This window comes from Canis lupus, chromosome 16, assembly GCF_003254725.2.
Source record: "Canis lupus dingo isolate Sandy chromosome 16, ASM325472v2, whole genome shotgun sequence".
In the NCBI taxonomy this organism is placed as follows: Eukaryota; Metazoa; Chordata; class Mammalia; order Carnivora; family Canidae; genus Canis; species Canis lupus.
Genome location: NC_064258.1, coordinates 1,546,993 through 1,559,311, shown reverse-complemented (window position 1 = coordinate 1,559,311; position 12,319 = coordinate 1,546,993). Strand labels below are relative to the sequence as shown.

The window sequence follows — 12,319 nt, the reverse complement described above, 5'->3', positions numbered from 1 at the left end:
GTTATCTGTACATAACACTAAAGAAGTCATCAGATATGAAGAGCCCTGAGGAGCTTTCCATATTTTCCTAAACTTGGGAGGAGCTGAGCTATTAGCATCCAACCTTGATGACAGACTTAAATACAACTCTCTATGCTATTAATTGGAGTTAGGGATCACTTTAAATACAACTCTCTATGCTATTAATTGGAGTTAGAGATCACTTTTTATAATTATTACACATACCCTACAACCTATAACTAAGGGACTCTCCAGGCTGCTGAAACTGAGGTGCTTTCATGAGTGGCTTCCATATGGGAATTCCCTAGGAACTGAGATCCCAGGGTTTTATGTCCGGGTCCTGATAATGGCCTACCATGATCTTCAATTTTTCAGTCATTTTAGTTAAAAACAGAGTCTACAACCCATAAGCCAACTTATCCAAGAACATGTAAATTGTATTACAATACGTATGTATGTGTATGCACGAGCAAGCTAGGGGTAGATTGGAGGGGGGAGTGTCACAATAGGGTCTGCAGTATAGAAATCCTATTACTTCCCTGGCAGCTGTGTACAGTTTGACAGGTTGTGCAGCACAAGGGACTACTTAATTTAAGAGGGCAAATGGGGATTAATATGCATTCCACTTCCTAAGGCATGTAATCTTTGGTACTACAGGTGACAAGTGAACACATATTCCTAACTCAAAGTAACTTTTAGACTTACAGCAGCCTCAATTCCCCCACTCTTAGAATGTTTTGTATACCATATGTGAAATGCAGCCATTTGACATGCTTATTAATGACAATCTACTTATCAAAGTACTTTAACTTAAATTCTAATGTTTTCCCCTCAACTCAATAAATTATGTTACCTCGTAATGTGGGACACATATATCCCATTTTGGAGACTACTGGTCTACTATGTACTTGAAAATGCAGGAGTAAATTTGAAAAAGGGGTCAAGGTTTTAGGAAGAAATGTAGGGCTCATGCAAGTAGGTTGATAGTTTAACTTGGTGAGATCTCTAAGAAAAATCAGACAAAAATCTAGAGATCTGGGACACCTGGGTGGCTCAGCAGTTGAGCGTCTGCCTTTGGCCCAGGGTGTGATCCTGGAGTCCCAGGATCGAGTCCCACATTGGGCTCCCCACCAGGAGCCTGCTTCTCCCTCTGCCTGTGTCTCTGCCTCTCTCTGTGTCTCTTGTGAATGAATAAATGAAATCTTAAAAAAAAAAAATAGAGAGATCTAAGAACCAAATTACCTACATGTGAGCATATTAAAAAGGTGCAATGCAATGTAATAATAGTATTTGACATCAACTTTCTACCAGGACAGAGTAACCAGTACCAAGACAAGTTTGCCTGCCATGTACAACTACATGTAACGGGCATAGATATATGAGGCAACTATCTTTGGGCATTGAACAACAGGCAATGAGGACTGTGATTCCCTGAAGAAAAAAGGGAAATTCAGGAGGTAAACCCTAATAGGTCTTGATTCTCTACCTGGGGACTATCTCTCAGCCACAATTCAGGGAACTAGAACTTAAGTAGAACAGCTTAAAAAGCCAGAGAATTTGGGGCTTGAAGCAAATTAAGCACTGGAGAGAAGAGAGCTGCAAAGAGTGAGGGTGCCAGTAGTCTCTCTAGGGCTTCTCCAAGGCCTTCGCTGAAGGCTAACATGCAGGTGCACAGCAAGACTTTGGGACGCTTACCAGAGAACAGCTGCCAAGGGATGGAGAAAAGCAAAGATACTAGAGGCCCAGCAGGAAGAAACAGAAAACAAATTTTTAAGAAGTAGTCTTAAACTCGACCATATTAATAATTACTTAACATGTAAATGAATTAAACCATTAAAAGCAAAAATTTACAGGTTGGATAAAAAAGCAAGACACCACTATTCACTATCTACAAGAGACCTACTTTATTATTATTATTTTTTAATTTATTTTTTATTGGTGTTCAATTTAAAGAGACCTACTTTAAATAGAACGGTTAAAAGTAAAAGAATGGAAAAAACATACCATTCAAGTAGAGGTAAGAAGACTGGTGTAGCTGTATTAATGTAAAAACAATGTAGACTTCATGAAACAGTAGTATAAGAGATAAACAACATTTCATAGTGTTAAAAAGGGGAGGCAATTAATCAATAAGATAAAGCTTCAAAATATCTGTAGCAAAAACTAACCAAGAGTAAAGGAATAAAAAGGTAAGTCAACAATCATGATAGAAGATTTTAACATTCTTCTCTCTGTAACTGATAAAACGAGTAGACCGAAAAAGAAAAAAAAAAAAGAAAAAGAAAACCAAACCAATAAAATAAACATTTTTACAACACTATCAACCAACTTCACCTAACATTTACAGAATACTACACAGAACAACTGTAGATAGAGTTTAATTTCTTTTTAAATACACATAAATGGTCACCAAGATAGACAATATGTTAGGACATAAAATGTCTCAATAACTTTGAAAGATCTACATCTTGGCTCAGGGAGTGATCCCAGGATCCTGGGATCAGGTCCCACGTTGGGCTCCCAGCATGGAGCCTGCTTCTCCCTCTGCCTATCTCTCTCTGTGTCTCTCATGAATAAATAAATAAATACTCTAAGGAAAAAAAAAAGATTTACGTCTCACAGTTTTGTTTTGTTTTTTTACTACAATGGAATAAGCTATCCAGAAAATCCCCATGTATCTTTAATACATTTCTAAGCAACCCAAAAGAAATCACAAGAAAAATTTTAAAATATTTTTTTTAATTTATTTATGATAGTCACACACACACTATGTGTGTGTGAGAGAGAGAGGCAGAGACACAGGCAGAGGGAGAAGCAGGCTCCATGCACCGGGAGCCCGACGTGGGATTCGATCCCGGGTCTCCAGGATCGCGCCCTGGGCCAAAGGCAGGCACTAAACCACTGCGCCACCCAGGGATCCCTAAAATATTTTAATAGAATGTTAATTAAAACAATTTATTTGGGATCCCTGGGTGGCGCAGCGGTTTGGCGCCTGCCTTTGGCCCAGGGCGCGATCCTGGAGACCCGGGATCGAATCCCATGTAGGGCTCCCGGTGCATGGAGCCTGCTTCTCCCTCTGCCTGTGTCTCTGCCTCTCTCTCTCTCTCTCTGTGACTATCATAAATAAATAAAAATTTAAAAAAAATAAAATCTTAAAAAAAAAACAATTTATTTGAGGTGGCAACATATGCTTAGTGAGAAAATTATACCTTTAAAAAAAGGAGAGACAAACAATAAATAAAATTAACAAAAGCCAAAAGTTATTTGGTAAGCCCTCAATAATAGCAAGCAAGAGAAAGAATACACAGTACAAATAGAACAAAAGAGGTCTGGGACATTGCTCAGGCCCTGAAAACATTAAAAGGGTTTGGGGAATACTGTGAACAAACATATACTAAAAATGTACCAATTAGATGAAACAGAAAATTTTCTTCAAACAATTTACCAAAATGGATTCATGAAGAAATATAAAATTTGAATCGCCCTGTATCAAGACACGGAATCCCTAATCAAAAACCTTCTCATACAGAAAACTCTAAGCACAGATGGATTCACTGAATTCTGTCAAATGTTTAAAGAAGAACTAATATTAATTTTACAAAATTCTTTCAGAAAATTAGATGGAACACTTTACACATTTGAAGCCAGTTTTACCTTGATACTAAAATCAGATAAAGATATGAGAAAACCATCACCAGTATTCCTCATAAACATAAAAAAGTTCTCAAAATATTAGCAAATCAAGTCCAGAAATACACATAAAGGTGACCAAGTACAGCATATCCTCAGAATGCAAGATAAGTTTCACATCTGAAAGTCAACATAATTTACCACATTAAGAGAAAAAAGGAGAAAACCCACACGATCATTTTAATAGATACAGAAAATGCATTTGACAAAATTCATCATCCAAAACGATTAAAATACCCAGCAGACTAGGAATAGAAAAGATCTTAATTTTGATAATGGAATCTGTAAAAGGCTCATAGATCTAACATATAAATGGTGAGCAACTAACATCTTCCTAAGATCAAGAAGGCAAGGATGCCATCTCTCATTTAATAGTGAAATTAAACTTCTACTCAATATTGTACTGGAGGTCCTACCTAGCACAGTAAGGGGAAAAAATGACAAGTTAATTAGGAATTGAAAGAAAAGTTAAAACTACCTACCTGTTAGCAATAGGATAGTCTACATAGAAAATCTTAAGGAATACACAAAAAACTACTAAGATTTAATCACTGAATTTAGCAAGATAATGGGATGCAATCAATATACAAGAGTTGATTGTATTTCAACTAGCAATAGTTGGGAATGATATTTTTAAAAACACCAGGGAGGGGATCCCTGGATGGCTCAGCGGTTTAGCGCCTGCCTTTGGCCCAGGGCGCAATCCTGGAGACCCAGGATCGAGTCCCACGTTGGGCTCCAGGTGCATGGAGCCTGCTTCTCCCTCTGCCTATGTCTCTGCCTCTCTCGCTCTGTGTCTCTTATGAATAAATAAATGAAATATTTAAACACACACACAGGAAGATCCCTGGGTAGCTCAGCGGTTCAGTGCCTGCCTTTGGCCCAGGGCGTGATCCTGGGGGTTCTGGATCGAGTCCCACATCCAGCTCCCTGCATGGAGCCTGCTTCTTCCTCTGCCTGTGTCTCTGCCTCTCTCTCTCTCTCTCTCTCTGTGACTATCATAAATAAATTCTAAAAAAAAAAAAAAGAAAAGACTCTCATCATTATTCATCGGGGAAATGAAAATTAAAACCATGAGACTCGCCTTTGCACATCCTAGAATGCCTAAAATTAAAGACTAACAACAACCAAACTGGCAAAGATATAAACCAACTGGAACTCTCATACATCGCTGGAGGGAATGCAAAACAGTACATCCAGTATAAATACACATTTATTACACAAAGAAGAAATTCCAATTTTTAGTATTTACCCAAGGAAATGATAACATACTACATAAACACTTGTCTACAAATATTTATAACAGTTTTATTCCTAATAGCCACAAATTGAAAACAACAGTATGATTTCCATTAACAAGGTGAATACTGTATATAGAACTGTTTTATATAAGACTGGTAGACAATATGGATCAATCTTAAATACTATTAATTCTTTGACATTGTATCTTGTACTCACAAGGTGATTTACACTTCTCACCAAGAACCCAAAGCAATCAAATCCCAAAATCGACAGTTACATTTTACAGACTGCCAGTTAGTAAAGAAGTCTAAAAAAAATTGATGGGTTCTTATTTTTTACTCTTCCCTGGATAAATAATGTGACCCTTTTCAAGGGTATGCTCAATACTCTTTTAAAAACAGCTTAGAGTTTGCTACTCTTTTGCTGAATACACTACAAAATATTGTACAATGTTGTACCATTTCTCCAAGATCAGTTTGTTTTCTGACTTCAGGTACCTATAATGTACCTAAAGAAAATCTGTTTTCTAAGTCCTTCCCTCTTTCCTGGATATAACTGCACACTAAGAAAATGGCAGTCATACCTGAGGTAGCTCATCCAACTTTAGCATGTGGTCACTCATCCTCATTCCTTCCAACTGGCAGGCAGCCTTATCAAAGGACAGTTTTGACCCATGTTCTCAATGGGGTCTTGGTAGTTACTGTAATTGTATCTGAGCATTTATAAATTATAATACATTCTTTTTCATTATAAATTAGCTTTATTTCTTTTGCATAAAAACATATTTTAGAAGATTTATTTTCTATGAATTCCAATTAGGGTAACAGAGAACACAAAAAATGGTTTATAGAAATATCAGGTTTGATAATGCTGAAAACTATTATTCTATACCCTGAATTTTGGTCTTAATTTCCTAAGGAATCCTCCTATGATCAATTTTGTTTTGGAATATAACATGGCTTGAGCTAGTGAAACACTAGAATTTAATATTATACTCTAGCATTCTAAAACTATGCCAAGTTGGGCTCTCTGGAGGGCTAGGCCTAGAAATCTAATTTTTTTTTTAAGATTTTATTTCTTTGAGAGAGAGAATAAGCAGGGAGGAGAGGCAGAGGGAGAGGGAAAAGTAGGCTCCCTGCTCAGCAGGGAACCTGCCTTTGGGGCTCCGATCCTGGGATCCCAGGATTGTGAGATAACGACCTGAGGGGAAGGGAGACAACACTTAACCAAATGAGCCATCCAGATACCCCTAAAAGTCTAATAAGTATACCAGTGCCTCTAGTAGAGCTAAAATTTGAAAACCACTATCTAAAAGGGACAAGTATAACTGCAACATGATTGTGGCCTCAACAAAACTTGTTTTTTTTTTTTTTTTTTTTTTTTTTTTTTTTTTTTTTTTTTAAATTTTTTATTTATTTATGATAGTCACAGAGAGAGAGAGAGAGAGGCAGAGACACAGGCAGAGGGAGAAGCAGGCTCCATGCACTGGGAGCCCGATGTGGGATTCGATCCCGGGTCTCCAGAATCACGCCCTGGGCCAAAGGCAGGCGCCAAACCGCTGCGCCACACAGGGATCCCAACAAAACTTGTTTTGTTTGGCCTAAAGAATGGGCCTGTGTGCGTGTGTGTGTGTGCGCGCGCGCGCGTGTGTGTGTGTGTGTGTGTGTGTGTGTTTTAATTTACTTGCCATTATTTAATACTAGAGAAAGCTCACACAAAAATCCGGGCTTCAGACTTCTCAGTAAAAAAAAATACTATATATATATATATATATATATCCTTCAATATATAGGATATATATTTTATATATGTGTGTATGTGTGTATATATATCCTTCAATACTGGCCCTCTGAGGGCACCTGGGTGGCTCAGCGATTGAGCATCTGCCTTTGGTTCAGGTCATGATCCAGGTCCTGGGATAGAGTCCCACATCCGGCTCCCTGCAGGGAGCCTGCTTCTCCCTCTGCCTGTGTCTCTGCCTCTCTGTTTCTCTCATGAATAAATAAAATCTTAAAAAAAAAAAATACTGGCCCTCTCTTCTCTTACATGACAATCTGCAAGAGCTGAGTTTGCTGTCCGCCTCCCTTTCACTCCTCACCTTTCCTTATTATTTTACCCCCAAGCTCATAGTTCTCCAACTCAGATAACTAGCTTAGCTCCTGTAGATATTATATAGTTTGATCCATGATGACTGTACCCACAAGTTCATTAGGAGAATGAAGAACAGAGATGATGAAATGAACCCTATTTATTTATGAAACGTGCTGGCTAAAGTTTTATCTCACCTAGTATTAAAGTAAGTTCACAAGGAGAGAGAGGAAGGAAGAACATATTCAAGTTAATAAGATTCAGGATAGGTAGTATTTCTAATTTATAGAAAATGACCCTCTTTTTTAACAGTGTATTTAAAGAATCATTTGTTAGAGACTCTCTGTCTTTCTCAGTATAAAAACAAAACCATTAGCTTCCAATTTATATGCTTTCTTGAATTCTTGCTGGTAATACAAACACCAAGATAAAATATATTTAGACTAGAATCGCATAGAACATTTTGAGAAATCTGGAACTTAAAACCTGTCTCAGAGTTTAGTTTCAGAGCATTTATTCCCCCTGTTCTCATTCATTCAGGTCTGAATGTCATGGCCAGGCACACGATAAACCTTAATTCTAGAATTATGCAAAATTCAGATCCCGATTGGCTACTAGCCTATTTAACCAATTAAAATGCAAATAGAAGAGACCTTAGACTGTGTCTAAACATTAAGAACTAAGATTTGTTTCACCTGTACTGAATTTCCAACAGGTGGGCCACATGAGAGAAAACAAGAGTGAAAGATCGGAGACTTCAGCCTATTTGCAAGCTAGCTTACCATGGTAGAAGGCAGACTCATGGGTGAGAGACCAGGGACGTTTATTAGCTACTCACAATAATAACGTAGGCCAAAGCTAACATAAACTGAAGCATCAACATTTTTGCTCTCCTTCCCGGAACCCCAGTTCCCACCAGGCAAGGTCAAAGGGCCAGCTGACACCTGCACAGGCAATGGATTGTGTTACACCAGAGGAAACCTAAGCTTAGAGGACCCCAATCTTGTATCGTGGGTACTAAGCATGCCTGTCTTTAACTCCAGTGGACATCACACTGGACCACACGCACGCCTGCTCTTTGCTCTGGTGGAAGACACCATCTCTATCTTCCAAGGCTGATCCTTATACAAACATCTTTCAAAAACAGAAACAAAGGGCAGTCACAGTACCTCCCTGGCACGACCTGCAGAAACTGAGAGACCGCTGGAACACTGGCTCCCTAGGCCAGATACTGTTCCAAACACAGAATCAAATGCAGAGTCTAACACTACTGTCTGTCTATAGCACCGATTTCATATACCCCTTAACATAGGCTCAATTACTTAGCATTTTATCTCAAACTTAATCAACCAGACCCTCTGAAAGTATACATCAAAAACGAATCATTCAAAAAAAAAAAAAAAAAACGCATCATTCCCTTTCTAATTACTCTCTATTTTTGAAAAGGAGGTAGGTGCTCCCGAATCCGCAAAGTCGCAATTTACAATCCTCATTCTCCTAGGATGCTTACTGCGCTTACTCTGACTCACTTTTTAAAGGTCTCAAACCTGTTAACGCTCGCAATGGGAACGACCTGTCGAAAGTCTCATTACCCAGTAACAAATGCACCACCAAAGAGAACAGCAACGTCCTCATTACCCAGCTGTCGTCTACAAAATACAAGAAAACCCTGCGGGCCGCCCGCCCCCCCCCCAAAAAAAAAAATCACTCCCTTCTATTTCTCTTTACCCTTTACCGTTGCGAAAGAAAACCTTCCAATGCAAACACACACACACACACAACCACATACCGTCTCTCTGGGTCCCTCCGTCCCGGCAGAAGGGAGAGAAATCGGGGAGACGCGTCAAAGAAGCCGAAACATACGTGCAGGACAGAAAACAGCATCCGGATCTGCCACGCGTCTCCCCGAAGAAAAGACCCGTCGCTTCGTCTTCACCCACCGCCCACCACCCCCGGCTCAAATGACGTGGGTCCGAACCGGGTGATGAGGGCCGCACCGACCGGGACAAAGCTCCGGGGGAGGCAGAGGGCAGAGCAGTGAGCCGGACGCAGCGGGCCAAGCAGCCGAGCGACGCGGCGCAGCCCGCTCCAGCCCAGGTTTCCAGAGTGCGGGGCGCGCTCCTCCAGCCCCGGAGGAGAACGCGGAGCCGCCGCCGCCAAGCCCTCGGCGCCCGGGGAAGTGGCTCGCGGGGCGCGCGGCCGCCGCCGCCGACGCGGACCCTCCTCCTCGCCCCTCCCCCGCCGCGCACCCCCGGCGGCGGCGACGTGACAGCGGGTCGCGCCGCACCCGGGCGCCCGCCTCCTGCCCCGGAGGGGGGCCGCTCCTCAGGCTCCTCGGGCTCCCCGGGCGCCCCGGGCTCCCCTCCCCCCCGCGCGCCCACCTCGGCCGCCTCTCACCTTGGGTGGCGAACGGCGAGGAGCCGCTGACCGGCGAGCCGGGGGCGGGGACGGGCGGCGGGGTCTCGGCCGAGCCCAGCACGGGCGCGGGCAGCATGAGGTAGCGCCGGGGCGCGGGCAGGCAGGGCAGCAGCTGGGCGCCCGGCTCGGGATGTTCCTCGCACCGCCTCGGCGCTCGTCGCAGGCGCCCAGCCCGCCCTCGCCTCCCCGCCGCTCTCTCCGGCCCCGCCCGCCCCGCCAGCGCCGGCCCACCTCAGCCTCAGGCCCCGCCCCCGCCCCGCCCCCGCCCTCCCGCTCCCGGCAGCTGAGGCCACGGCGAGGAGCGCGCCGCCCAATCGCCGCCGCGCCTGGCCAGGGGGCGGGGCCTGCCCAAGCCCGCGAGGCTCCGCCGGCCGCGGCGGGAGGCTGGGAGGTGGGAAGGCGCTTGCCCAGCCCCGCCCCCTCCCCAGCCGCGGCCTCTGATTGGGCCTTGCTGCGCGTGGCGCTCCTCTAGGAAGGTCAAGGGATCGTTTGTTAATGACAGACGGACTAATTGGGGCCGCCTGCGTTAGCCCCGCCCACGGGGGGCGGAGCTCCGCCGCCGGGCGCGCAGCGCGGTTAATTAAGTAACTTGCATCGAAATCCCAGAGGAGGGGATCCCTGGGTGGCGCAGCGGTTTGGCGCCTGCCTTTGGCCCAGGGCGCGATCCTGGAGACCGAGGATCGAGTCTCACGTCGGGTCTCCGGTGCATGGAGCCTGCTTCTCCTTCTGCCTCTCTCTCTCTCTCTCTCTCTCTCTCTCCCTCACTGTGTGCCTATCATAAATAAAAAAAAAAAAGAAATCCCAGAGGAGAACGCAGGCAACACTCTATGATTCGGCCATAGTAACTTCTTACAAGATACATCCACGAAGGCGAAAGAAACAAGAGCAAAAATGAACTATTGGTACTTCATCAAGATAATAAGCTTTTTTTTTTTAAGATAAGAAGCTTTTGGGGATCCCTGGGTGGGGCAGTGGTTTGGCGCCTGCCTTTGGCCCAGGGCGCGATCCTGGAGACCCGGGATCGAATCCCACATCAGGCTCCCGGTGCATGGAGCCTGCTTCTCCCTCTGCCTGTGTCTCTGCCTCTCTCTCTCTCTCTCTCTGTGACTATCATAAATAAATAAAATTTAAAAAAAAAAAAGAAGCTTTAGCACAGCAAAAGAAACACTCAACAAAACTCAAAGACAACCTACAGAATGGGAGAAGATATTTGCAAATGACCTATCAGATAAAGGGCTACTTTCCAAGATCTATAAAGAACTTCTTAAACTCAACACCAAAGAAACAAACAATCCAATCATGAAATGGGCAAAAGACATGAACAAATCTCACAGAGGAAGACATAGACATGGCCAACAAGCACGTGAGAAAATGCTCTGCATCACTTGCCATCAGGGAAATACAAATCAAAACCACAATGAGATACCACCTCACACCAGTGAGAATGGGGAAAATTAACAAGGCAGGAAACCACAAATGTTGGAGAGGATGCGGAGAAAAGGGAACCAACCCTCTTACACTGTTGGTGGGAATGTGACCTGGTGCAGCCACTCTGGAAAACTGTGTGGAGGTTCCTCAAAGAGTTAAAAATAGACCTGCCCTACGACCCAGCAATTGCACTGTTGGGGATTTACCTCAAAGATACAGATGCAATGAAACGCCGGGACACCTGCACCCGATGTTTCTAGCAGCAATGGCCACGATAGCCACACTGTGGAAGGGGCCTCGGTGTCCATCGAAAGATGATGGATAAAGAAGATGTGGTTTATGTATACAATGGAATATTCCTCAGCCATTAGAAACGACAAATACGGGGATCCCTGGGTGGCGCAGCGGTTTGGCGCCTGCCTTTGGCCCAGGGCGCGATCCTGGAGACCCGGGATCGAATCCCACGTCGGGCTCCCGGTGAATGGAGCCTGCTTCTCCCTCTGCCTGTGTCTCTGCCTCTCTCTCTCTCTGTATGACTATCATAAAAAAAAAAAAAAAAAAAGAAACGACAAATACCCACCATTTGCTTCAACGTGGATGGAACTGGAGGGTATGATGCTGAGTGAATTAAGTCAATCGGAGAAGGACAGTGTATGTTCTCATTCATTTGGGGAATATAAATAATAGTGAAAGGGAATAGAGGGGAAGGGAGAAGAAGTGGGTAGGAAATATCAGAAAAGAGACAGAACAGGGATCTCTGGGTGGCGCAGCGGTTTGGCGCCTGCCTTTGGCCCAGGGCGCGATCCTGGAGACCCGGGATCGAATCCCACATCGGGCTCCCGGTGCATGGAGCCTGCTTCTCCCTCTGCCTGTCTCTCTTTCTCTCCCTCTCTCTGTGACTATCATAAATTTTAAAAAAATTAAAAAAAAAAAAAGAGACAGAACATAAAGACTCCTAACTCTGGGAAACGAACTAGGGGTGGTAGAAGGGGAGGAGAGCGAGGGGTGGGGGTGAATGGCTGACGGGCACTGAGGGGGGCACTTGACGGGATGAGCACTGGGTGTTATTCTGTATGTTGGCAAATTGAACACCAATAAAAAATAAATTTATTATAAAAAAACACAATGAGATATCACCTCACATCAGTGAGGATGGCTAAAATTAACAAGACAGGAAACAACACATGTTGGACAGGATGCGGAGAAAGGGGAACCCTCATGTACTGTGGGTGGGGATGCAAGCTGGTACAGCCACTGTGGAAAACAGTGTGGAGGTTCCTCAAGAAGTTAAAAATAGAGCTACCCTATGACCCAGCAATTGCACTTCTGGGTATTTACTCCAAAGATACTGATGTAGTGAAACGCTGTGACACTTGCATCCCAATGTTCATAGCACCAATGTCCACAATAGCCAAACTGTGGAAGGAGCCTTGATGTCCATTGACAGATGAAT

General features: G+C 43.8%; 1 protein-coding gene across 1 annotated transcript in view; it reads right to left on the bottom strand.

Moving 5' to 3' along the window:
* The window catches only part of LOC112650948 (transcription intermediary factor 1-alpha-like), a 117,304-nt gene extending 107,669 nt beyond the window's left edge, over window positions 1–9,635 (bottom strand). The window contains exon 1 of the mRNA XM_035699506.2: window positions 9,418–9,635. Within this exon, the coding sequence (XP_035555399.1) occupies window positions 9,418–9,514 (97 nt within the window). The 5' untranslated portion in view covers window positions 9,515–9,635. The remainder of the gene's footprint in view (window positions 1–9,417) is intronic.
* Window positions 9,636–12,319: the final 2,684 nt, after the last annotated feature.